Source organism: Porites lutea, chromosome 4 (assembly GCF_958299795.1).
Source record: "Porites lutea chromosome 4, jaPorLute2.1, whole genome shotgun sequence".
Taxonomy (NCBI): Eukaryota; Metazoa; Cnidaria; class Anthozoa; order Scleractinia; family Poritidae; genus Porites; species Porites lutea.
Genome location: NC_133204.1, coordinates 46457189 through 46484644, shown reverse-complemented (window position 1 = coordinate 46484644; position 27456 = coordinate 46457189). Strand labels below are relative to the sequence as shown.

Below are 27456 nucleotides of genomic sequence, written 5' to 3'. Positions count from 1 at the left end.
CAAAGTCCAAAGCAATCTTAAAGCAAAATGGCAACACTATACCAGAAGTTATTTAACTAAATTGTTACAAGACAATTAACAAAATAAGGAGCTAAAAAACTGTGCTTGGAAACATCTGAATGTGTTAATTACTTTAGTTTCAGATAAACTCTTTTTTTTACTAGTACCCAGTCCCCCATTTGATGAGTAAGACCGTCGTAAGTGTAATTTACAAGTGTAGCCATTGTTTTAGAGTCTGAAAACAATAGCTACACTTGTAAATGATACTTGGTACTTGTAAAAGTTTTATTCAACTGACCCGCGGCCTCTATCTTACAATATCTTAACATTGCCCAGCAAAGAAATGATATACCCAATGGCCTTAAAATTATGCAACTAGTAGAACAGTTAAGGACACAAGAGAGAGTGTGCCCATTTAACTTTATAACTGCGTATTAAGGGAAATGGGCCAGTTCGCAAGCTACAGATCAAGCTTTAGACTTGCTCCCACCGCTGTTTCAGTTAGCCTGTAGACTGCATGCGAGCAGTCTCTCTTTTTCTTCAGAGTTAGTGAGGGGAGTACTTGTACACGCGCACGCGAACAGCGAAGCCGAGGAGGGGTGTAGGCTCCTGGATACCGTAAATCCTCTATTGAGCACCCCCCCCCCCTCTCAAATAAGCCCCTCGTCTCTATTAAGGCCCCCTCCCTCCCTCTCAACTCGGCTTGAAATAAATAAGCCCCCCCGGAGGGGCTTAATAGAGAATTTACGGCAAGAAATGGGATGGGGTGAAAAGAAAGAGACGGGGACAAGGGAAATGGGCCGGTTCGCAAGCTACAGATCAAGCTTTAGACTTGCCCCCACCGCTGTTTCAGTTAGCCTGTAGACTGCATGCGAGCAGTCTCTCTTTTTCTTCAGAGTTAGTGAGGGGAGTACTTGTACACGCGCACGCGAACAGCGAAGCCGAGGGACGCGAGGAACCAGCGAGGGCGGCAGTTTTCCGCTCGCGCATTCCTGAGGGGGTACGGGAAGGGAGCGGAAACGGATACATTGTACGTCAATTTTAACAGCCACATGGTTTTTCGCTTGACGCTTGACGTCACCAACAGGCAGAATAAAACAATACCACGGAGACATCAAAACGTTATTCTACACGAACTTCTTGTGAGAGGCCGAATTATATTTAGCTTTTCGTCGTCTCAAAGTTGACGTTCAAGCATGAAACCTCACTTCTACTACGCTTTTATCTTCTGCGCGCTTTACTGTTGGCTGGAACCAACTGAAGGAAATCGATTTGCAAGACAAGCCTCAAGTAAGTGAAATTTCATTACCGTTTCGATGAATGCCGCAGCTAAACACTGGGATCGTAATTTTGACGGAACTGATCACGATTATGTCACTGGTCGGAATAGAAGATGTTCAAGGCTTCGCAGTCTGTCATCCTCAATTCTAAATATCATGCAAAACTAATGTGCCAAAAAGTGGCAGGATTAGGAAATGTCTTCTGAGTTTTACCCTTCTTTTAATTCACACTGCATAGGTACGTGTACCAATGAAAAACATCTGAGTCGACGGCTACCTCGCATACCAAAATGAAAGACCGCAAATAAAACCTATGACCCTTGATTGTTGCGTTAAAATTTCATCTGTACTAAGCTGCGCTGCGCTACATGATTGATTTTCCACATTTAGACGGTAGTACCGCGTCACAGGAAAGCCAATAAACAATTACGAACACCGGATTTCCGATTTATTAAATCTGATGGTTAAGTAGTATCATTTTTCAGAGCAGAATCAATCATCAACTTTGCCGGGGTTATGATTTGTGGAGAGCCGGTAGGCACGAGAGGTGAGGGATCGCGTTTTGAAACTAAAATAACGATCACGTTCTAGACAACGCCTTCCCTTAAAAAATTGCCCCCTTTTGGTGCTAAAAAAAAGAATAATCTCCCCCCGCTATTATTCGAGGAAATACGGTACAACATAATTAGTTAACGAAACTACCAAATGCTTCCCGATCGGTCGTAAATGGCGAATCAGGATGACAAATGGTGACGACACCAATTTCAGTTTCCAAACATTCAGAACTTTTTAATAACCTACCTTGCAAAAAGTTTAGTAAAAAAAAGTAAATAGTTTAGTATGCGTAATATTTTTAACCTTTAAAGAAACAAAAGGAACAACCTCAATTTGACAGTATTTTGCTTAGCTTTTACAATTTCTCTCACTTGACCGCAGTGAAAAACTGAACTTCCTCCTCTCACTTTCCCTAGGCCTCAACAGGTTTTTTCCACAAACTGAGAAACCTGAAACAGGCTTTCTCCGGCGGGAGGCAAGTGAGGGTGCCTCTAGACTACGAGTAGTCCCCATTTTTCCTCAGGGTTAGTAGAGCGAGCGAAACGCGAGCGCGCGTGAAAATCACCCCACGCGAGAACTCACTACAGTCAGGAGTACAAGATTAAGAACAAAATTTCCCGGCTGCCAATCAGAATTAGGGGGACTTGAGTCTTTTCCAAACTGCATGTGCTTCAGCTTTATTTTCCAAAAATTTTAGATGCAATTTAATGTATTTCGAAAGTGAGAACTTTTCTGATTCCTCTTTCCATCACATTTTTAAATTCCAGAAACGGGTCCCTGGCCTCTAAAAGCGATACCCGTTTTCAGACGCGGCCTCTAAGAAATTTTGTCATCATTTTTACTTAGATTAGAACGCCAATAAAACGATATCCTTAAAATCCACTTCGAATTCGTCTTCCTCTGTCGGTTCCTTCCTAATTCATCTACCGGCTAAGACAGAAGAAAATGACATCGTTATTTCTGGGATACTTAAAGAGAGAATTAGAGCGTTATCAGAAAAGAGAGCTAGCTTGTTCTTTAGACCAGTGAGGCCTACTTTCGCCGGTAATTTAAAAAAAAAACTGACTTCACGTCCTTTCTAACTCGTTCAGTGTTTTAAAAGTCAGGAAATTCCTGAACTCAGGAAATCAATACAATACCTTTCACGTTCTTATGAGGACTTAAAATTTGGTCATTTCACGTCGTAGTTGTGCAGGGACGGCAAGGAAATTAGCAGAAAAGCGTGATGCATGTACAAAGTCGTTGTTTTGTTCACTAAATCGACCTAAATCGTTTGCTTTTTTGACGTTTTCGTCGCCGTCTCCGCCGTTTTTGTAAGCTAAGCTATAATGTGCGGCCAAGCAAGCACTAACTTATTAATGAATTCAAAGTTTGTTGAGGAAGCTGTCGAGATGTAACAGATCAAACATTGCCGAGCGAAGCTTTAAAGATCAAGAAACAAAAGAAATATTTAGACTTGTTGGCTTGAAAGTTGAGACTGCTTTTGCGAAACAACTGTCAACAACAATCAAGAGGAAGTTTCAGCTGAAGTTTAAAGGAGCTGTGTCACGAAATTCAGCCAAATTAGGAAATTACAAAATGCCCGTTAAATTAGGAGAAACATAAAAATAACCCTTAAAACATTAAAGGAAGGTTAAAATAACACAACACAAACAACAGATTGCACGGATGGGCAAAACTGAAGAAGATTGAAACGGATTGAAATTAGGATTTTTGAAAACTGTTCAGCCTAAAAGTCTTTCAAAGTTGATCCCTGCTGCTTGCAACTTCAAAAATAATGCTCAGGAGACATATTTGTTTGTCTCGGATCTCTGATTTTGTCATTTACATGTAATTTCTTTGCTTACTTTAAGTTCCATAGCGATTGAGGGCGAGTAATTGGCAAAATTAAACAAAACTGCCAACAAAATTAAATAAAACTGTACTGCCATGACACAGCCCCTTTAAACTGACCCAGCTTTATTTATGGCCAACAATAGTCTGTTTAGCAAGCGTTTCGGATCGAGTTATTCAGTGCGTGAAAGTTGGAGTAAGAGAGAAAAAAAAGAGTCATTCCTCTTTTTCGCTCTCGTCCCAACTTGCTCGACAAACTCGCGCGAAAACGCTTTTTACGCAACACGGGCTAGACCAACTATCATCAATGTTTGCTTGGCAGCAATGTCCCGTTTGTTTACATGGAGCTAATGGTTTTTATGTACGCGTGAAAAAAGGTAATTTGAATATTAGGAGACTGATCTGTTTACCTACCGTGCATTCTTGCGATCGAAACAACTGAAAAAATATCTGTCGTACTTTTAGACATTTACTTGCAGAATACATAGTTTCGACTGTATGTTGAGGTAGATATTAGCTGATACTGTAAACTAAACAAAAACACAATCCTGTATGGTTAAACGGATGTCGATGTATTAAAAACAAAGATTATCAAGGTTGACCGATATTTACGCTTCACTGAATACCTAATATTATTCTACCTCTTGAATAGTTTTCAAAAGAATAACGGTCTTCATTTAACGGGTTTAAGATCGAATTTTCTCGGCTGTGACTGCGATGTAGCTATGTTTTTGGTTGAAATTTCGAGGTATTTCATCGTAGCCCAGACTCTAGTTGTACTTGCTATTGGACAGTGGACAGGTAGGGTTACTATGGAATTTTTTTTAAAATTCTCTATTGTGCGCTCGTTCAATAATATAGACAGAGGATAGCAGAATGTTTTACTACTGCTTATACAATGAATGCTACAAAAATACACATCTATATCACAGCGCTGGCTGTTCCTCAAACGATTTTTTTTTTCCTTGAAAACACGCATTTCGCTTTGCCCCCGAGCTACCCTATTAGCAGAGGTTTCTTTCCAGTATGGTTTTTAGCATGATTTATAAAACAAGCCAACTACGCGAATGTCAGCGACGACGCGAACGACTACGTAAAGGTTAAAAACCACACAGGAAGAAACCTGTGCCAGAGGGGTTCGCCCAAGCAACAGGGGCACCCAGCAACTTTTTTTTTAAAAATAACTGTTCAAAGGAGGAAATATCGCCTAGCAATTTCTAAAGCTTGAGAAAAGCTAAAAATGTCTGCACAACCGTTCCATTCGTCTAAAATATTTGGAGGTTTTCCACTAGATTGACTACGATTTTCGGAGGTTGTGTCATTCACATTTTAATACCAAGATATTGCGATTATTGTTAAAAAAAGGTCTGACTCCTGGAATTTTAGGTATAAAGACAAAGTCCTTTATAACTTTCTAATGAAAGCAAGGCTACTTCATGTCCTCGAACTTTCGACCAGACCCATAAGGGTAACTAACACTTTCGGATGAGACGAAAAAGCCACCTAAAACTTTCGTGACGACCAAAGTTCCCTTAAGACATCCGAACAGAAATATAGTTTTTAGGAAAACTCCAAATTAACCAAACAGGCTTCTAAAGCACAGAGAAAACCATCTGAGGCACTTCTGGCGTATTTGGAAACAGTCGGTCGTTGGGTACCCCTGAAGCAAATTATGCCGACACTTAAGCAGTTTTTATTTTCAAGAGAGAACGCTTAAAAATCTTTGGTTAAAGCAGCTGTGTCGCGAAAATTTTTTGAAGTCAAACATTGGGAACCACCACCAGACTGAGTGAAGCATAAAAATAACTTCTCACGTAAAAAGAATGTATAAAAAACACAGAAAATACAAAAGAAGGCTCGGATGGACAAACTTGGTGAAGATTAAAACTGAATTGCATTTGTTGTTTTTGAGAAATTGTTAGCCTAACAGTTCTCAGGGGAACCCAACGACGGTTTCCTCCTAAACGCATTGAAAACACTTTTTAGGCTACCCAGAGTACTTTTAGATCTTTAAAAATACATTCTAATTGGCGCCATAAAATTTATATCTGTTTGGTCATCCTAGGGCAACTTGAGTCTTTGCCAGGGCTTCAGTATTATTTTCCCGAAAATTTTAGATGCAATTTAACGTTTGGCGAAAGTGAGAATTTTTCTGATTCCTCTTTCCATCGCATTTTCGAATCCGAAAATTTTAGGTTTCCTTTTTCTGCGAAGAATAGCTTAATCTGGGGAGTGGAATACAAAAATTAAACTTCAGAAAATAGTGGCGAAATTTATTAGATAAGCTTCGAAAATTGGACATGAATGGAACGGTCACCTAGACATTCTTAGCCTTCCTCAAGGCATAGAAAATTCTACGCAATTTTTTCTTCTTCAAACAGATATTTTACAGAAATCTGTCGTTGGGTGCCACTGAGTTCTCGCAAAGTTCATTATTAATGTTGTTTGTAACGTTTGATACACTGCTGAGGATGTATTTGTTTGCCACTAAGCTTGATTTTATCATTCACATGTAATTTCTTAAGTTCCAGAGCGAATAAGAACGCGCAATGAACTAGACAACAGGAACACAGCTTCTTAAACAAGAGCATGGGTAATAGAATAAACTTTGGAGCAGGAAAAATGGCAGCTTTAGCTATGAAGTACTTAGTTTTTCTTAACTGTTTACAATCAGTCATCTCTCCTTTGACTGCATTTTATGTGTGCAATACCCGGATCAAGCCTTTGTTCCCGGAGTGTGAAAGGTAGGGCGTGGAACAAGGCTAGGCTCAGATTATTCTGCACCCTCCGCGAAATGAGGGAAAGGAAAAAAATGTTTACACCTACATACAATACATTTTAGGTAAGCTTCTTTAAGGTTTTACCCTATCTTAATATGACATACTTATATCAGTTAAGATTTTATAGATGGAGATTGCAAGATCTAAGAATTGTTGTTTATTTCATTAACAGGCTGTTACGATAGTCGTTTGGCAAACGGAAATTGTCCTGCTTGGGCCAGCAGAGGAGAATGTCAGAAAAATCCCAGATACATGCTTGTTTATTGTAAGAAAAGTTGCCGCGTTTGTGGTAAGTCACCCTAGAAAATTAATCACATTAAGTAGTTATCTTTTTCAAAATCAAGGAGCAGCTAAACTCCGCTTTATGAACACCCGCTTAAAACGGACACCTCATTAGTACAGACAGTTTTCTTTGTCTCTGGGAAAAGCTTAGGTATGCGCAACTCTTATTGTAACGGTTACACTGACCGTGAGGAGTCTGAAGACGAGAAAAGGAGAAAAAAATGTGGTGGAGTTGCCTGCCAAAAAGCGAAGAGTGTGGACCGCGTCCTTCACCCTTGTGGACCAGTGACTGGACCTGGGGTCCCCTGGGGGTTTTCGTCAGACAAATTAGGGACCTTAAGCAACGACCACGACGACGGCAGTGAAAACGTGGCTAAAAAATGAATTTGCGTTCTTTCAAAATTACTATTTGGACCCGCTCAAAATGTCAAATGCAGGCGATTTTTTCTGGAGTTGAATTCTTAAGGATTTTATTCAAGTTCAAGAAGAGGAAGGAAAATTCGTCGCCGTATGGTCGACGTCTGTACCGCCACCGAAATGATCCCCACCATCGAAATGATCCCCGCCACCGAAATGACCCCCAATCACCACCGAAATGATCCCCACCACCGAAGTGATACCGGCGGTCACCACCGAAATGATCCCCGGAATATCGGGAATGGAATTAAGGGGACTAGAAAAACTGGACAACAATTTAGTGCGTGCTGTTTATTTATTTATATTGCATCTTTTTTTCGGTGTGCAATTTACCTTTTACCGCACTTTATTTTGCAGTAAATTGTTTTTTTTTTGGTCTAACACTAGACAATACTTGTTCAAAAGATGCAATTCACTTATGTCTTCTATTTCTTCCAATTTTTTAAAAATATTTTTGCAAGAAAATCTTTTTAATAAAATTGTGTTAAAGCAAAATAAGTCAAATTTTGCAATCAGGTTATGGTTGTGTTTTCACTAGGGCGATTAACTAGCTGAACATTCTTTCTAGGATTTGTTTACAAACCGAGTTTTACTAGTTAAACGTGACAACTGTTTTCACTGTGGCAATCTAAGCCACTAACTCAGAGGATTCAAATTGCAAAAGCGCGCCATAATAATAAATGAAAGGGGACGAAGTGCTTGTAATGACTTCTCGTGTGATTATTTTCGCTGTATTTTTGCGAAGGAGAAGGAGTTTTATTCAGCAAATGAGGCTTATGTCCTTACAAATGAGGAAGATGCGACGAAATCTTTTAATTCTGTCAATGCAACAACGAAACAATATTCAGTGCCATAACTGGGATAAGCGCAAGACTATGTGGGTTTATCCAAGACCACAATTCTGGTTTAAGGATCTGGCCGAAGAAATAGACAATGCAGTGGGGTCGGTGGGATTGTAAATCGAAAGAAATGACTGTTGGAATTGTCTGCCATGTTGAATTTCTCAAGCTCAACCAAGAAGCAATAGCCTCTGGAAAATAATATTACCGGATTATTTGGCAGGCGTCTGTCACTACGCGCGACCCGATTGGCTACAGCGTTTATCAGGACAAGTTATACCATCTCGCGAGGTAGTATAACTCTGCGTGAATTTCCGCTCGTAAAGGCGAGAAAATCCCTTGTTTTTGCTTGTGAAAACAGCTTGCATTTTTAACTAGCTAAAACCAAGACGAGGTGTTTTCACTGTATTTCCGGACTTTTCCGGCTTTATCTAGTTAAAATTGTCCTAGTGAAAACACAGCCTATGTCTTCCTGATGATGTCATGACGACAGTGATGACGTCAGTTACAGGCTCACATTACAACACGTGCTTTCCAATTAATTTCGGTACTTGCACTAGCTGCTGTAGCTGTCATCTCAAATCATTAACATCATGAAAATTATTCTGTCATTCACAATTATTTTTCTGCTGTGCTGACTGTGTGCGGCCTTTGCCAGTACATGGAAACTCACCCTGATGTCATGGAGTGAGCCGACATTTATATCTGTGGATTTCTTTCTGACATAAAAGAATAGTGTGACAAAATGTGCTGACATTTTATAGCCCGGCAGCATGCTCTAACACTGTCAAGTTTTTAACGCAAAACTAGTTGTAATCTGCTCGTTATCACGTTATAATTATGATAAACCTGTTCCCTGTTCAAGGCGGATTTATGTAGTTCCTTAAAAAAATGTTAAAATTTTGAAAATAAAATCAGTGTATAGAACTGTTATCAGTCTAATTGCTTTCTCTATTTTCCTCTGTTTAGAATCGTGTTTGCATGAAGAAACGAAGAATTTAGAATAGATAGCAAAGTCCCAAGTCCATTTAAGCCAAGGTTCCGAAAATTTATGACGGGATCATTTCGATTGCGAATAGTTATCATTTCGGTGGTGGGAATCATTTCGGTGGTGATTGGGGCTCATTTCGGTGGCGGGGATCATTTCGATGGTGGGGATCATTTCGGTGGCGGTACAACGTCCTCCATAAAACGTCAAATTAGGAGGTTTCACGTCGTAGTCGTGTAGTGAACGTCAAAGAAATGTACGTGATGCACGTGCACAGCTGTTGTTTTGATCATTAAACCTATTCTTTTTAAAGTTGTTGTCGTCGTCGTAGTAGTAGTTGCTTAAGCTCCCTAAATTATTACAAGGCCAGTTCCCTAAGTAAATTTTTTGTCATTTTAACATTTCGACATGGAGACCAGCGAGCGCGCTGTAAGTACTGCAATCTTGCTATTATGCACGGTTTATTCGAAATTTTTGCTCTGTTTGTTATTCCGTTTTCCGTGTTTGCTTTCTGAATCTAGATTTTGCGGTATATCATCGTTTTTTTATTTATTTGTTTGTATGCTTTCATTTCTTTCCGACATGGCCTTCTATTATTCGACTTCAATTCAACCGGCCATAAGATTCGTATCTTTAAATTTGATATGAATCTTTAAAAAGCCTAGATAATGTGCTTGTTTGATCCCGCTAGACTAAATTAACTTAATCATTTGCCGACTGAGAAAATCTCTACTACGAATTTGTTTTTTGTTATTTAGCTTTCTCAAATTTGCTGATTCTTTTATCCTTGTTTAAAACAAAAAAAAGATAATATAAACTTAAGTTTAAAATGTTGCTAAGTTTAGTTTTGGTTTTGTATAATATCAGTCATGTATTATAAACTGATTTTAAATTTTTTTTAGGCTCCGGCTCCGGCTCCAGCCCAAGCCGCTGTGCTGATTCAAACAGGAACTGTCGCAACTGGGCCATACAAGGATATTGCAGTTATAACTTGTTTACCAAAACGAACTGCAAGAAGAGCTGCAACCTCTGTCGTGAGTGACTTTGTAACATACATTTGTTCATCTTTTTGATAGTCAACGCAAAACTTTACTACCTTGTCAGACAAAGAACCTAAGAGTGCTCCTTGAACACTGGTTTGGAAAAAAAACGTTATCTAGCTCTTTTAAAACTCCTTTATTTTGGTAGCCAGAGAGAACAACCAACATTTTGCGATGCCACCGGTTTCCTAGACTCGCTACAAGTCGACCTCTTGGCGAGCGGGACGAGCATTTTTTGGCCGCGAACGACGAAGTCCCGCGACGTATGAAATCCGACGAAGGACTTTTTTGAAAGTCTACTGGTTTCCCCGCAAAATGACGTCTGAGAAACGAGTACAGAAATTCCATACTGATGACGCGTCACCACCCAGATCTGGGTAGTGCTTCTGATTGGTTGAAGCAAATTTTCAGACAATCACTTGCAAAACCCAGACATGGAATTTCTGCGTTCATTTTTCAGGCGTCACGGGGACACCAGTGGTGGCGTCGCGAAATGTCGGCTATTTTCTCAGGTTATTATTTCAGTTTTACCTAAATTGATCTTATAATTTTGGCAAAATTTTCTAAAAAGAGTTTACTTATCAAAACTCCCCTTTAAAATTCACTAAATGGACCGAAAAAAGTTACCAGAAGATTGTGATATCTTATACTTTTTTATCGTGTGTTTCCGAAATCATGTCCCGGAGCTCAGCTATAATTTTAAAGGCCTTTTTCAAAGGGGCCTATAGGAGGAAAGTTGCGTTTAAGGACCCCATCTGGTTACAATGTGTTAGGGAGGGGATTTTGTGTCAGCATTTTTTTCATAGTCACTTTAATAGGCCATTTGCTCGATGGCGTCATTTTACTACTACGACCGGAATTCTTCAGGTTTTTCCTGTCATATTTAATTTTGGTAATCCCAGCGAGGTTTAAACAACAAAAGCACTAATTTGCACAAGAAAGCAAAACCCTGAAAGATTCTGGTCGTAGTAGTAAAATGATGCCATCATGCAAATAGACTATTTTGAACAAGAGAATTCGCGGCGGCCTAGTCCCTTTGTACATGCATGCAATCCTGAACACTCAGTTAAGCATATATACCATACATGTCATGCCAGGGTTTATGTATATGTTGTGGTTTAATTTTATCCTCGATTTAAATTTCATTTTCCTTTGTTTTTGGGTATGGTAAGGAGTTTGAAACAAAGGAAAATAAGGTTTAAACCAAGGATAAAATTGAACCACAACATATACAATAGTTAACACAGTCTTTACTTGAAAGAATGCTGCCGTCAAGTCCCCAAATGTAAAAAAAATTGACCACATTTGAAGCCGGACATAAATGAGCGCCGCGGCGCTCTTTCTAACAATGCAATATTCTTCTGCATTTAATTAATCCATATAATCTCCTGTTTTAATATTGTTTTGTTACAGCTGTCAATGGTAACTGGGCAAATTGGGGTAGCTGGTCAAAATGTTCCAAGAGTTGTGGTGGAGGATTCAAAACAAGGAGTAGGACGTGCTCTAACCCGCGTGCGAAGAATGGAGGTCGTGATTGCGTGGGAAGCAAAACTCAGACAGCCTCATGTAACGCGTCACCATGTGCGAGTAAGCATGGCATGGTCAGGGATAGGGCACTAGTGGTAGTCTCTTTTTTTTCCCGGTCCGTCGAGCAAAACGCGCAAGAAACGAAATTGACCAAGCGCAGCCCTTTTTTCTTGCGTCTCGCGGCTTTGCTCGCGCGCGTGGACTCCCATCGCTAAATCTGAAGAAAAACTGAGGCTGCTCTCAGTCTAGATCAGGAACACTCATAAGAGAGACATCAGAAAAATACGAGATTTTACTTTCTAACTGATTAATCTATTCACAGCCCTTTATTTTCTTGTTCTTTTCATTTAATCAATGCGCAAATTGCACTGGTGTATCACGGAATGCGAGTAGTTAGAGGGGATTGGTGTTGGGTGGCCCAAAGTTATTCTGTTTTCTCTCTTGCACACTGATTTACCCCTACCGTTTCGTGCGACGCACAAGTTCGATTCAAACAAAATGTATTGCAAAGATCAGCGCAAGACACTCCTGACAAAAACAAAGGATAGGTAGTCTAGGTCAGAAGGATCGCTGACTCACTTCACCTCTACTTAGCTGACGCAGTATATGGACAAGACAAGAAAAGATAATGTTTACTATATTGAGTTTTCATTTTTAAAGTCTTTTTCTTACTCCTGTAGTTCACGGTAACTGGGGAGGATGGAGCACATGGTATTGTTCTAAAACCTGCGGAGGTGGCTACAAGTACAGGAGTCGCACCTGTTCCAACCCAGCTCCTAAGAACGGGGGAAGGAATTGTCCAGGATCCTCACAGCAGAAGCTTACGGCAGCTTGTAACGTACAAGGGTGTCCAGGTATGGGCTCGCTTAATCAACATTACTTTCAGTCCAGCATTTCACGGGCGAGCCAACCTCAGCGCGAAGTTTTCGTTCCTATCTAAAATGAGGCCTGCAAGAAGAATGCTCCTTTACATTTCAGTCACAATAATGATCGCTTTTTTCATTGGTTTCTTTCAAGTTAATGGAGAGTGGAGCTCTTGGAGCAGTTGGACAAAGTGCTCTAAGACTTGTGGAGGTGGCAACAAAATCAGAAAACGAACCTGCTCTAATCCAGCCCCTGCGAACGGTGGTCGTGGATGCCAAGGATCAAACCATCAGTCGTCGAGCTGTAACAGTCAACTGTGCCCAGGTAAGGAAAGATACGTCCTACAGTAGATTCTCGAACACCTAACGGTGACATTGTCTTTTATTTCGGTAAAGGTTTGTTATGGTTTCCTTAGTAATTAACCTGTTTAGCTCGCGCGCAATAGGGACGCTTGTAGTCTCAACCACCAGCCGCTGTTTGGTAAAAGAGCTCGTGCTCATCCCCTAAACGTGACATCCCGGCGAGGGGAATGGAGGTTGGGAGACTGCCATATGAATGTAAACTGGATGTCGGACGGAAAATTAGAATCAAACTTGAGACGATCTTAGACCGGGCTCGAATTCCAGATCTCAATTATGAATTTTCTTGAAAGTTGTTTAAAAATTATTATAAAATAACTAAGATAGTACGCGCGTTCTGATTGGTTAAAGACCTGTGGTTCATTGTGCCGGTAAACTCACAGAAAACTTAAAGTTATTTTATAAAAGCAATAGACCACACTTTCTATGGGTTTACCGGAGTGATAACCCACCTGGAATGTTGGGAGAACTCTCAAAACGCTGTAAGTCACTCTCCTTCGGCTCGTGATTTACAAGCTTTTCTCGTGTTTTCCCAACATCCCGCGTGGGTTATCACGCCGGTAAACCTATAGAAAGTGTGGTCTAACACTGAAATGTATTTATCAAGACCTCGACCACGTATTTTCAGCTGTTGCTCTATATCCTTACCAAGGGGGCCAACATGTGGAACTAAGCTCACGTGACAACTCAGGCTTCATACCACGTTCCATCTTCGATGATTTGATTTGAATGTTATGCCATTAATTACGACCGTCATGTTGTTGTTGTTTGACGTAATACCTCATAAAGAACAATTTTACCAAAAAATTTACCGACGCTATTAAAGTATAACTTAAAAGTAGTGTTACCCTCTTGTGTTAAGAAACAAATGTTAAATAATTGACGTACATACTCAAAACACATCTGCTGCACAGTTGAAAGTGTTAAACATTGTCATCCAAATTCCGCCACTGAACCGTCAATTTTTCCATTGATCTCAAAAGGCCCGGGGGTACTTCCATGTATACGCTATTACGCGTGGGCTTTGGAATAGGGTGTGGTTTTTGAGGCGATCAGATATTCAATAGGGCATCCAATTTGGCTTTGTGATCCTTTGATAGGGTTCCGTTAAATCGTACTTGCTAAATTGCAGGACAACTTCACTAACCGTTTAAAGTATTAACAAAACACCAATAGAAAAAAATATTCACACATAGAAAAAACTGGGTTGCTCATTTCTACATTACTTGTGGACATAAATGGCTGGACTACAAATACCCCATACCACTGATGGGGGTAAAAAGGTAGAGCAAAAGATATAATAACACTGGCTTCATTGGAAAAAGCCTTTCCCTGGAGCAAGAATTCCGTGATATTGTTTAACTTAAAATCTAAACATTTTTTATTGGAGGGAGCTGATTATGGGAAAAATTTTAATTAAAAATTCTGAAAATTTTTTAGTTAATGGCCTTTTATTTATCCATCAAAATTGTTTCTCTTATTACGCAACAGTGTCTTATTCCCCCCTGGGCTAAAACAGTCGTTTGAATTGTTGTGAAAAAACGAAACAACAGAATGCATTAATCTCAAGAACACTTTTTTGTATGTTCTTTGTTTTCTTTGTTTTTGTTTGTTTGTTTGTTTTCTCTACATTTTTGAGTGTGACTGTTTTGTTCTTGCGGCAAATCGAAAGATTTTTAAAATTCGTGCATTGCAGATTTCTAAACCGCAGCTTTTTTGCCACTCTCTGTTAAGCTTCTAGCTGAGGATCAATCAGCTTTGCTCCGTTTCCTGATGTGAAATGAATAAGAAAGTGCCAACTCACGCGGCTTTCTTGCATGACCCACGCGAAGATACAATGAGCACAATGGTCACTTTACTCTTCAGTGACAACATCCTCATTGGAAGCTTTGTGTTTAAGCACGCTTGTGATGTATGTTCAGCTTTTTATTTTACTTTTATACAACTGAACCTTTGCAAGTTGACAGGACAGGAAATAGCCTTACATTTAACTCACACTTTTTTTTTGGAACCGGATAAAATTCTTTTTCGCATCCTGGTGTTACTGCTTTGAGAGTTTCCCCTTCCTGGCAAGATTTCAACGTATCGTTTTCATGCGGAACTCCCTTGATGATGCTATTTTTTCTCACCACACGACTGGCTAACTTACTCAGATGACGTGATCAAGCAGACTGAAGGAATTTTTTAATGTGATATTCGAATAGCCGAACTTCATTTAATAGTTGACAGTTCGCGATCGGGACGTTTTGATTCGAGCTGCCGAGACTGAACGCTCCTAAGACTACAAGATGGCCTTGGTTTTCAAGCTTTACTTAGTGGCGATGTTTAACTTTGTTCTGTTAACGAGAAATGGATGCCAGGCGACAAATGTGAGTACCATTTTTGTTGTCTTTAAAAGTTAATCTAGGGATAGACTTGTTTTTATAACAGCATGATGATGGAGTTTCATGACCATCGAGTCCACTCTTTTCTTTGATTTCCACACTATTGAAGCAACCTGGTCCTGGTTGTTTAAACGTTGGATAGCGTTATCCACAGGATAAATCACTATCCAGCGGATAAGTGTTGGGGAAACTAATTGCACTATCCACTGAACAGAGATTTATCCGGTGGATAGCGCTATCCAGCCTTTGAACAACCGAGACCAGGACGCAGCAAATCTTAGCATTCACATTTAAGGCTATTCTAAACCTAGGATGATGATAAAAGCCGGCGAGGTCACCCTTCTAAGATCCATGGTTTTCAACCCGGTAATAAAGTTATTTAGGTCCTTTCGGAGAGCTTTTAAAAGACAACTTCCGGCTTAGTCTAAAATACAGTATGAATTGCTTCAACTAATTGCCGTACAATAACTGAGATAAATCATAAGTGTATGTATGAATTACGAATTTATAGTGATTCAACATCAGGACCCAGTTGTTTGAAGGCTGATTACTGCAAACCTGGGGTTAAATTTAGAGCAGCGTTCCTATTTCTTTTTTTCAAAAGCATTTGATTTTCACAAGTTATTGTAGGGCATACATACGTCAGATTGTATAGACTGTTAGAATTTGCAGAAATTTGCTTTTGTAAACATTCAGAACTGAATTCAAATTTGAAATTAACCCTGGGTTAAATCTCAACCCTGCTTTGAACAACCCGTGCAAAGATTTCTTTGTCTCGAGGCGAAAGCTGTTTTTCTGCTCTTCCCAGTTGTAAAATTTGTCAGTCATGTTGTAACCTCAGCGTGGTATAAACCTCAAAGAATCCATCACCCTACGCTTGCGGCACGTGACTTCCTTGTCTTCAGTTTTCAGAAGCATTAGATATAGTGGAACCTCGATATAACGGAGGGGCAAATGGCCTTGCAAATTTTCTCTATATCGAAGATGTTTTCCGTATATTTTACTATTACGGAGGCGGAGAATATCGTTCTTATATAGAAGTTTGTTATGTAGAGATTCCAATGTATTTTTTTTCAGTCCGTGCCGCTGGCGTTTTCAAAGGAGAAAGGAGTTTGTTCAGATGTGCGAGAATACGAAGGGCGCGCGCGGAAGTGGCTTCTTAGGCCTCGTATCCCATAATCCCTAAGGTTATGACTAGAATGGATACCCTAAAAATCAGGTTGAACATTTCATGCTTATTAACTAACGCTATACTCCTCCTAGAGAACTATACATAATTACTGCCAATTTATTGGGCACATTTTTGAGAAAAGTGGGAAAATCAAAGAGAGACTGTTGTGCAAGAAAAAGAGTTGAATTCTGAGTTCAGTACCGAAGTAAAGCGATCGATGTTTTTTTTCAAGTAATGTAAATGACCATTGTCATGTAAATGCGTTTAAATTAACCGGTGTCGGCAGTCAGCCCTCGATGGTTTCGTGAAATCGGATGAGAATTATAAATCAAATGATGCGGGTTTAATTCTTACATACTCTTTTTCTTCTGCTTTCTTTCTTCTATCATTTACTACTTAAAATTAAAACACTTCTTTCATGCATTTTGAGTAAAGATGACAGCCTGATTTGGTTTAGCCATTCTAGTCACTACCTTTTCCTCAAACGCCAACCACGCAGGCTGTGTCGTTTCAAGTGGCAGCTCCTAAACTTCGTGATAAAATACCGCTTGGTACATGGACATATGCCAAAGGGTCTGCCTTGTACCCAGGCGTCTCTCTCTAATGAAAGTTTGCGCGCAAAGGAAGACGGGAAAGAGGAAACGGGCGAGGCGCACTTCGCCTTGCTTCTTTCTCTTTCCCATGGTCCCTTGCTCTTGGTCACCAGTCACTCGGGTTTTGCGCTCCCCTCTGCGCCTGAGCAGGAGCCAGTGCCAAGGGATTGAAGTTAAGACTACGGTTGTGAGAAGTCTCCCTCACAGCCGTTTTTGTCTAGAGATTAAAACGGCTGAGAGGGAGCATGTAGGTTATAAAACCCTAAAAACATCAGCTAGCTGTGAAGAGAAATGGCTAGAGTACGAGAAGTTTCTTAAGTGGTCCAGAATTTTTGCTTTCTTTCTTTTTTATTTTTTTTCACTAGCGTTCGCGTATTTTTTTTTTCGCCCCTGACGATCCCTGAAAAATAGAGAACTTATCAAAGCATAAGAAATTACACCTTCGTCCAAACTGGAGAATTTTTAACAAGCTTAAAACTTTTTTAGATTTATCCAGAAGATTTTTACTATCACGATGAAGAAATAAGTGGAGACAATGAAGACGATGATGATGACGATGAGGAAGACGAGCAAGGTAATAGAAATGATTTCTACTGCGTGATACGCTTACACCGTGTTTGACTTCGGGAGTAATACCTCTTCACATAACTTGAATTTTTCTACTTTTTTTGTAGTACGTACAATTCGGATTTTCTTGAGTTCTTATTCTGGATTCTTATGCAGTGAACAGTGTAGGTGGAAAAGGTTGGACAGTACAGAAAAAAATAAGAATATATTTTGCGCGTTGAAACAACAAGCTGAATCTTTCAAACTGGTTGAAGAAAATCTACACTGAAATTAATGTTAGCTCGACCTACAAAAAATAAGATGCAGAATTTTTTTCCAAATCTTTCGTTGCTGTCTTTCAGCCAGTGCCTAACAATAATGTGTATGGCATTTGCCATACGTCAGTCACTTGCAATAACTTACAATATTCGCTCTTTTGAATTAACCTCTTCATATAGAAACACTGCACTGCTTTCATTAATTTTATCACTCACTTTTTGATGCAGAGATTCACGGTAACTGGAGTTCTTGGAGCTCATGGAGTAACTGTTGCGGCGGAAGAGCTTACAAGCTACGTGAATGCAACAATCCATCCCCCAAAAATGGAGGAAAATCGTGCGAAGGGCCTCGACGTGAGACTAAAGAGTGTACTTCTGGTAAGATTTTCCAGCGTCTGTAGGTCAGTTTTTAGTTTACAAAAACAGTTAAGTGACAGAAAAATCTGTTTTCAGGCGAGATTGAAGACTATATTAGTTGTTGCGTATGTTTTTTTTTTTGTAACGATTTGCTTTGTGATTGGCTGCAAAAAATCTCGCGGCTCGTCCTCAATCCATCAAAAACAGGCTTAAGCAGTCACCATAGCGACGGCAACGCGAAAATGATAAGCAAAACAAAAATTTTGCCAGAGCACTTTCTTAGTCCCTAGGCCACATTATTCCGCACGTCCAAAGCGCTTCGGGTCACTTGGTGCAGGCAAAAAATGTGAGGCGTTTCCCGCCCGTTCGCCTCAGATACGTCACCGAAGTGAATTGACCAAGAGGGCCTGGAAAAACGCCGTATAAGGACTAAGCAACCAGAGCACCAGACTTTTAATCAAATGTCTTTCCCGCCACTGCATGATTACAATGTGAAACTTCCTAATGCGCCGTGTTTTACGGGACCTAGACATACAACAGCAACGTTTCTTTCTCTGTATCAACTTGGATGCGGTTCCTAAAAATTTGACGCCACGAAGATTTATATTCATTTGGCTTGACATGGAGGATTTGAAAACATTTCACTTGACTTGAAGCTGGAATAAACGAAAAGAAGTTTTTTTGTTTCGTAGGTTACGTTTTGCTGCCGTCGCCGTTGTTGTTGCTTAAGCTGTCTAATAATACCTAACAACAACTTTCTCAGACACGTTTTCATACGCTCGAACGTTTGCATGTATTTTATAAGTTCACTTGGTTATTAATGTCTTTTTTCTTCAAATTGCGTTGTCAATGAGTACCTTGATAAAGTGGCTTTAAAAATTAACTCAGAGTTTCAGAGTTTGTCTGAGAGCGGCTTGTAACAAATTAAAGGCAACAAAATATATATATACATTGTAGTAGAGATAATAACGCGTATTTAACCAGGGTTTGATTTTGGCTGACATCCAGGGTTTGCAATTTTACCCCGGCCCCAAAGTCGAAATGCAGTGTGATGCAGTGAATCTACTTTGTGGCTTTATTGTTAAAGCTGTCCTTTGGCAAAATAAACATTGAGGATTATATATTTTTTTTTTGCGGCACTGTTAGGGGTCAACAAGCCTGCTTGGCTCTAATCAGTTCTTTTTTTATTTTTCTTACTATAAACAAGGTAATTCTACCTTATTCGTTACTAGTCGCATTGTTGGTGGCAGAGTAACGTCCATTATAAAATGGCCATGGCAAGTGGGACTCTTGCAGTCACGTGATATTTTTTGTGGTGGTTCACTGCTAAACCAGGAGTGGGTGTTAACCGCTGCTCATTGTGTTTCGGATTTCGCCGGAAGGGGATCAAGCTGTGTAAAGCCTAAAGCGTGGAGACTCATGGTGGTTTTAGGAGAGTCTGATCTGAAAAAAGACGAAGGACGTGAAATACACAGAGGTTAGTACTTTATTCTTTACTTAACCCTCGGACGAACTCAAAGTCATACCCCCCATCGTGGTACAAAGGTGGGGGAGGGGTTGAGGGAACCCCTCCCTAGAGTTTTTGATATGTTGCAGTGTGTCGAAAAGATTTTACCTTGAGTGGAAACCTTCAATCTTCTTGGCAAGATGAGGTATAAGTATAATTTATGGGTGGTGGCACTGCTGGAGGCCTGTAACGTCACCAAACATGTTTACCATCTTGGCCGCCACCTTGGATTTTACCAAGAACTAGAAATTAGAAAAAAACGGCGGGAATTAGCAATTTCTTGTGCTCGATATGTAGAATAATACGTAATTAAGTTCTTCGCTTTATTTTATCCACCAGGCTCCTGATCCAGAAGATTTTCTTTTAGCGGGGCTTCGCGCACGCGGGACAGAGCCCCATACTCATGGAATATGGTCACTCTTTTCGCTTGGTTGTCACGTGACTGACCGAGCGTACGTACGTACACGTCTACAGATTGTACGGGTAGGGTAGGGGAGACTATCAAAAGGAAGGGAGGGGTGTCTCAGGCGTGTCTTGGCAAGTCCTCATCTTTTATATATGACACTCATAATATGGTCAATTGACAACTGTCAAAACAGGATAGCCACTGACCAGTATCCCATGACCATATCGCGGGCTCATGTGTCAAGTCATTGTGGTGACGTGATTTATTTGGAAGCTGTCCGCTGACCAGTTAATTGTTTTACTAGATCGCGATCAATGTTCAATCTCATACTTTTTAGCAAGTTTGGGATCGGGGCACAGGAAAACTGATACACATATTGGACATCAATGTTGTGATCAATTGACAGCTGTCAAAAAAAGGTATCCGCTGACCAGTATCACTTGAGCGAATCGGGGGCTCAGGTGTCGACCCATCGAGATCAAGTATTTTTTGAAGTTATCCGCTGACAAGGTACTGGTTTTCAAATGATCGCAGGCTCAAGTTTAATTTTTTTTTAAAATTCATATCAAATATGTTGTGTTGATGTGCCGCACAATTAAAATTTTGATTTCAAACTGACCTCGGACACGAAAATTCAGTTAGCTGCTACAGGCGGGAAAGACAGTTGCTTTTGACTTTTCTCACCACCGAGTATCAGGTTTATAATTTATGAGCTTACAGATCTTTAAAAAGCCTTTAGACATTTTCTCACTGCAAATAGAAAGAACACGTTCCAAAGAATTTTTAGTTATAATTCTGGCTGTAAAAGAAGCTTTGAGCGATTTTCTTGCCTCAAGTTCGTCTTTGAAAAAAGCAAACACCGGGAAGCCGGCTTAAAACAAAAACTTCAGCTTTAAGCTCGAAGACTCAGGATTTTTAGAGACACTTTAATACTTGTCTTCCTGAATGAAAACTGTCGTCTCTGTATATGTTTCACCGAATTTTATTTCTTTTATTGATTATTAGTAGTCTCTCTTGTAATTTTAATCGCTGTGCCGATTGTTTTCAGTCGTTCAGTGAACAACGCTTCCCAGAGTACTCAAAATGCCGCGCGTTAAACCATTTTAAAATAAAAAATAAACATAATAAATTCTTTATTATATTGGAGTTTAACAAGTGTTAATGTTCATTCAAACACTCGCCACAGCTAGCACTGCAAAAGTCAGAACCGGCTGGCCGTATAGGTGATGTTGGAATTTTTTTTTAACGGTTTAGCTAAAGCCCACGCGTGCTTCGATCGTCCTGAATATTGAATGATAGCAATTTGTATTGCAAAACTGTCAAATACTGCATTCTGTTGTCCGAGGTCTGTATGATAAAAACAGTGCCTCATAGTACTGTTTCACCTCAGATGTGATGTATAAATGATATATAAGGTTGGTTTACACGAACCCAGATTTGTTGGCAATATTTTGTAAAGTAAACTTGTCGAACGCAAAAAATTCGGCCGGAACTTTTTTCCAGGCCTAATTAACCTACGATGATCAAGAGCCATTATGGCTCTTAAAAAATGTGATAGAAGACGATTGCCAGTTTTTGGGTGTACATATGAGGCCATCTGACTCGCTGTAAGATTTGGTTCACTCTGGGGTTGTTTGCAAATTATTTTTGTCTAAAGTCACTTAGCCTTTCCCTGAAAAGTCACATGGATGTGCTCTAAAGTTAACTGAATTGTGGAATACAAGTTTATTGTTTCATTTAAATTATAAATTTATTAATGGGAGCCTCGCTTTTAGCCCTGGCTAAATCTATATATTATCGTTGAAAGAAGTTGAAAAAAATGCATTTTCACTCAAAAATGGCTTGACCACCTGCTACTGATGACGTCATATCTCGTAACCGTAGTAACTCGTCATCTCTAAACTTACCTCAAAATGCGCGTTAGGAATAAACAAACAGCTACTGAAAACCTCAGGTGCTAATGTTTAATCGTCTAGGAAAAAACTCAGAAAAAACCTTATACCACCCCCCTTCCTTTTTACGTCCGAGGGTTAATACTGATCTGTTTCGTCTTTACTTTCTCCCCGCCTCTAGTTCGCCTCCGTTTGCAAAGGAGTTCATTTTCTCTATATGTTTTTTAGTTTAACTATCTGAATTCATATTCATTTTAGGTGTGCACCAAGTTTGTACGCACCCAAAATACGATGAGAGAACTATGGACTACGACATTGCCCTGCTACGTCTTGATAAAGCAGTGAGCTACAGTGACGCGATGCGTCCAATATGCTTGCCTAGCTCCACCGAAAACTTCCCCAGAGGCAGTCAATGCGTCGTGACGGGCTGGGGTAAAATAAGAGATTCAGGCCCTGTTTCGGATAAGCTGCGTGTAGCTTCTGTACCTATTATTGATCATAACAAATGCAAACAAATGTATGGAGGAAACCGTATTACAGAGCGCATGACCTGTGCTGGATATGAACGTGGTGGGATTGACAGTTGCCAAGGTGACAGTGGAGGTCCCCTTGCTTGTCTAGAAAATGGAACCTTGGTATTGGCTGGAGTCGTCAGCTGGGGATTTGGATGCGCCAATGAGAGGCGACCTGGTGTATATACAAACACCATTAACTTGAAGTCCTGGATTGAAGGGATAATGGATTAAATTTGATGAAGTAGCGGCAATGCCTAAACAGCCCCATTAGTTACCACGCAAACAGTAGTAAATATCAAAAACGGAAAAGGTCTCAAAATCTTGTTGCACTTTTGAAGTGCTAGAATTTTTATTGCTCAGCAGGAAATGTGTTCACAATGCGCATAGTGCTATGTCGAGGAGCCTGTAGCAATCTTGGCTATTTTTGTACGACACAGTTCGTTAACAATTTACAGAATTAGGATTCCATGATTGAATCTAGGAATAAGAGTTACCGTAAGTAATTAATTGATTAATGCAGATAACGCTCACTTTACGCGAATAAGGAGGATAGATTAAAAGTTGAGAGGATTCGGAAAGCATTTTTCAACAATTACCAAATCCTTTTCCTGCCGACTATAAAAGACAGGAGTCGAGTTTTATTACAGATTATACATCAACAGTTACTGTTTAGCTGTCAAGGTTAACAATTTGTCCCTGATATTTATAGAAGATTTGCCCGTGCAGGGAGAGAAATCGTAGCCAGATTAAGTTATAAACGGTGGCCGTTTTTATAGCTATTACCTAACATTCTATACTGGTGGTGACATTCGAGTTTCAGTGAACAGCTTAAGATTCTGAGCACGGCCATTCTTGTTACTAACGCATCTTTTGTGTCTTTGTATAAATAAAGACTCATAAAAGTTATATCGATAATCAGATAATACAGACATCGCCCTGTCCCATTGCTTCTGTTTTAAGGAGGGTTGAAAGTATCTCCTTCCTTCGAAGGTGGATTTTAAAAAATGTGCTTCTTGCATCGCTACCCAGATATAACTGGTGTAAAAGTGTCATAACTCTTATAAGAACGTTGAACCTGGGCATCCCAGAAAAACAAAAACCGATTCCCTGATGCCTTGGGAGATGCAACCCACAAACTCTGGAGTGTTTCCTTTGCTGATGCGTTTACAGATAACCAAGACAACGACCTATGCTAAAACTAACCACTTATTTCGCTCCTAGCTTGGACCATGGATCCTTGACTTGTCCGATAACAACAAATCTGAAGGGCAGTGTAATCGGGAATTTAGACCTACAGTGAAACCCGCTGGCCTGCAGGCAGGCTCATTTCTTCGAGGGCGAGAGCGGCTAGCGACCAAGTGAGCGGCAAAACCTCGTGACAATTCGGGCTTGGGCTAAGACAGGGGCTCCCGAGTCTTACCCTCCCCTCGCCCCGCCTCTGTCTGCTCTCATGTTTAGTGAAGAATTTGGCCGGTAGTATCAGTGGTACACGGTCGTATCTCACAGCCTTTTTTAAGTGACGTCACCTTTCTAAAGATATGACCACTTTAGAAGTGAACGACACGACATTTTATTGTCACTTAATTGAAAGTAAGAAAAATAAAATATCGTTATTCCGTCTAAAGTTTTATTTTTGTCCGTAACTTCATATACACGCTTTTTGGTTTGAGTGACTACTGGCGCATAAACTGTGCGGTAGAGTGTGATGCCAACTGAAATCCACTGATAGGGGGCTAGCCACGCTAAAATTTATTGAAATTTTCTAAAACAGTAAACGAACTAGCCTTCCACGCAGACGTTGTTCTGGCTTCGTCCTGCGCTCCTTCATAGTTTTGACTATGAACGAACATCAACTGGACATTATATAAAAGGCGTAAATAGTCGCGTAAATATGGTTCACCAGCGAGGCAGCGAGGAATCAAAACCCGGTCTCTTTTCATATTAGTCAGAATGTAATACCGCTACACCACCGGTGTGGACAGCACGGGCGAAACAAACAAACCATTTCTAATTACGTCATTGAAGAGCATTAGGTAACTCCGCTGAGAATACGACGTCACTTAAGATCAAAAGAGAATGATGACGATGATGTCCCATCATCCTCTCGCTTGCTTATGGAAAACTCGACCTAAACTCTGCGATCTAAAAACAACCGCCAAGACCAAGTGATCTTGGTCCTCTTTATCCTTGGAAAATGAATGATACTAGCTTTCATTATCATACAGTCAAATAACTTCTCACCGACTGTCTCTAGCACGGACACTGGTACTGGCCCGAGAAACACCAAAGACCGCCAAACCGCCGTTTACAGTCCTAACCTCTACAACACAGACATATCTGCTATGCGGACAGTTGGTTCTGTCCCTTCACTATCTGTATAAGGAGGTTTGATCCCCAGTCTAGCGTAATTTACACAAAAGTGTGAAATTATCGCGTAAAACTTTCCCTTATAGAGTAAACTATTTTTCTTTAATTTGTGGAGAAGGCGGGAGTAAATTAAATCATTGCTAAATTCTTTTCAGTTGTCGATGGTCAGTGGGGTCCCTGGGGCGAATGGACGCTCTGTTCCAAATCATGTGGCATTGGTGAGTCAAAAAGGCAACGATTCTGCAACAACCCACCACCTCAAAATGACGGCAGACCTTGTATCGGAAACAGTGAAGAAACACGGCGATGCTTACGGCAGTATTGTCCCACAGGTATATAACTCTGAGATTCCGCTCTGTAGTCTGAGAAAACAGTCGAGATTTCGCGACGCAAAAACTTGTTCCCTTTCGAAATGACGTCTCTTATTTCTTTTTCAAAGGTCATAGTTGAGTGGTACGCCTGAAAGCGATACGAGGAGGGGAGCGGGGGGGGGGGGGAGAAGCCAGCCAGGTAGTAGCCCCGTTTCGCTGGAAGCCGTAAGAAACAACAGACTGCTTGTAGTGTATCAGTAGGCAGTAGTATGCATTTAATTTCCATCTCGCTCGAAAAAGTAATCTAAAATGGGTCAAAATAAACTGTTATATGATAACGTTGTGACTCAGACTTTTTAACAGTGTGGAAGTTGATCTCTCCTGATAAAGGGCTCCTGCTTTACGCTATTTATGATTTAAAGGGGCCGATGCTCCTTATCGTTATTTACAGAGTTTTGTTGTTGTTTTTTTTTCATCTTAGTGGCAACGACTGTTACACCAACACCTCCAACGCCTACAACAGCAGAAATATGTGGTCGCCCAAAGATAGGTCGCATAGTGGGAGGCCAGATTTCATCTAATGTAAATTGGCCGTGGCAGGTTGGGCTCCAGAAGATGGATGATGACTTCATTTTCTGTGGAGGGTCCATAATCAATCATGAGTGGGTGGTGACCGCTGCCCATTGTATTTATCGTAACAATCCCAGCAGAGAGGGGTGCGTGGCACCGAGTCCCGGATTAAGAGTTGTCATTGGGGAGTTTGATGTGGAGAACATTGAAGGGCACGAAGTTCACAAGAGTAAGGGTTGATTTCCACCGTCGCGTAATTTCTACGTGCGTACATGCGTAAAATTCACGTTTGCAAATAAAATAGAAGCAATGTATGAAAGGTGGCACGTAAGCTTAAAAGTAGCAACCTCTCTCAACTTCACGTTTAATCTCAACGCTTTATACCTTGCCCCTGTTTTATTTACGTGATTAAAATTTACGTGAGTTAACGTGCGTAGCCTAAAACGCGTCACTGGAAATCAAACTTAAGTTGAGAGTAATATGAATTATTCAAGGCGCATTTTTGCAGTTTCCATCTATGCATGACCAAGCAATTTGGTTGAAAAGTAAGGTAAAATCAAACCCCTAGTCTGACCTTTGTGATCATTGGTCTTTGTGATGGTCATTTTACTATATGTTGCATAGTCACAATCGTTTATAACAGACCTCATTTTTTGCTTTTGACAGCAGACACTGAGTGAAATGTCAGTTACTTACTTGATACCTGAAACAGCAAGAGAGTCATTGTCATAATGTACTCTTGTAGAGAAGGACCTGTTTTCACAAAGAGTCACCCTCTTGCACTGCTAAAATCAAATCTTAAGCTCATTCAAGTGAAGGTCCTATTTGCTTTTCTATGTTTTAACGAAACCTTCGAAAGGGCGTTTCTTATTAAAACGTGCTCCAACCCGGATAAGTCAGTGCCCCTGTTAGCAATTTGAATCGACCTTTGTCACGCGGCGGCCATTTTGTCTCAGGAGATTTAAAAAGCTTTGTTTATGTACGGCTAGCCTCGTTTTCTCTACGAGGTCTGTAAGGTCAAAATGCACCTTTACCGTGAATGATTGCCCCCTTAATTTCACTATCTAGTGTTTGATTCTAATACCTCTGATTGTTTCTGCAGCCATATCAGAGGTGTGTATGCATCCTGAATACGATCACAGTATTTACAACAACGATATTGCCCTCCTGAGATTTGACAGCCCTCTTCCGGGTTATAACGAGACCATGCTTCCAGTCTGTCTTCCGAGCCCTGGAAAGAACTTCCCGACGGGGACAAACTGCTCAGTGACAGGATGGGGTAAAACGAGCCAACATGGGTGGGTCTCCAGAAAACTCCGTGTGGCCCACGTCCCAATAATGGATCACGCCGAATGCAAGAAAAATTATCTTCAACGCACGGGAGATATTGTTACGGACCGGATGATTTGTGCCGGATTTCAGGCGGGGAAGATCGATAGCTGTAAGGGCGATAGTGGTGGTCCTTTCGTGTGTAAAGATAGAGGTAGATATGTTCTCGTTGGAGCCACAAGTTGGGGAGTTGGATGTGCAAAGGCAGACCAGCCGGGCGTTTACACTGACATCAAGGACTTTAGGACGTGGATCGATGGTGTGATTTCTCCTGAACCATAAGCAAGGATCCATTGACTTCCTACTAACTGTAACTATTAATGGCAATGGGGTAATTTTCTGTAATAAAAACTACAATTTTCACTCAGTCTTAAATGTTTACCTTACAATGAGGTAGGAAGGACACCTTCCGATTCAGGCGAATCAGAAAAATGTTAAGATGCAAAACAGTCTCTTCTTTTTCTCA

The 27456-nt window shown here is 40.4% G+C and overlaps 2 protein-coding genes across 3 annotated transcripts; both read left to right on the top strand.

Moving 5' to 3' along the window:
- The first annotated feature begins 1072 nt into the window (after nucleotides 1-1072).
- Nucleotides 1073-27353, top strand: LOC140933824 (properdin-like). 2 transcript variants are annotated; one of them, XM_073383480.1, is made up of 9 exons: nucleotides 1075-1290; nucleotides 6621-6737; nucleotides 9877-10008; nucleotides 11428-11601; nucleotides 12222-12395; nucleotides 12559-12729; nucleotides 24936-25112; nucleotides 25573-25890; nucleotides 26764-27353. In XM_073383480.1, the coding sequence occupies exons 1-9, from the start codon at nucleotides 1197-1199 to the stop codon at nucleotides 27270-27272; spliced, it is 1866 nt and encodes a 621-aa protein (XP_073239581.1). In that variant the 5' UTR covers nucleotides 1075-1196; the 3' UTR covers nucleotides 27273-27353. The 2 variants fall into 2 exon arrangements, with proteins under 2 accessions (XP_073239582.1, XP_073239581.1); XM_073383481.1 differs by lacking the exon at nucleotides 25573-25890 and having other exon boundaries at nucleotides 1073-1290.
- On the top strand, nucleotides 14890-23336 carry LOC140933076 (trypsin-7-like). Its single transcript, XM_073382593.1, has 5 exons — nucleotides 14890-15133; nucleotides 17399-17486; nucleotides 17965-18114; nucleotides 19301-19570; nucleotides 22157-23336. The coding sequence occupies exons 1-5, from the start codon at nucleotides 15053-15055 to the stop codon at nucleotides 22642-22644; spliced, it is 1077 nt and encodes a 358-aa protein (XP_073238694.1). The 5' UTR covers nucleotides 14890-15052; the 3' UTR covers nucleotides 22645-23336.
- Nucleotides 27354-27456: the final 103 nt, after the last annotated feature.

Coding starts and splice junctions, on each gene's coding strand:
- LOC140933076 (XM_073382593.1), top strand. CDS start 15,053: ATGGCCTTGGTTTTCAAGCTTTACTTAGTGGCGATGTTTAACTTTGTT. Junction 15,134..17,398: donor ATGGATGCCAGGCGACAAAT/GTGAGTACCATT, acceptor AAACTTTTTTAG/ATTTATCCAGAAGATTTTTA. Junction 17,487..17,964: donor CGATGAGGAAGACGAGCAAG/GTAATAGAAATG, acceptor TTTTTGATGCAG/AGATTCACGGTAACTGGAGT.
- LOC140933824 (XM_073383480.1), top strand. CDS start 1,197: ATGAAACCTCACTTCTACTACGCTTTTATCTTCTGCGCGCTTTACTGT. Junction 1,291..6,620: donor ATTTGCAAGACAAGCCTCAA/GTAAGTGAAATT, acceptor TTTCATTAACAG/GCTGTTACGATAGTCGTTTG. Junction 25,113..25,572: donor ACGGCAGTATTGTCCCACAG/GTATATAACTCT, acceptor TTTTCATCTTAG/TGGCAACGACTGTTACACCA.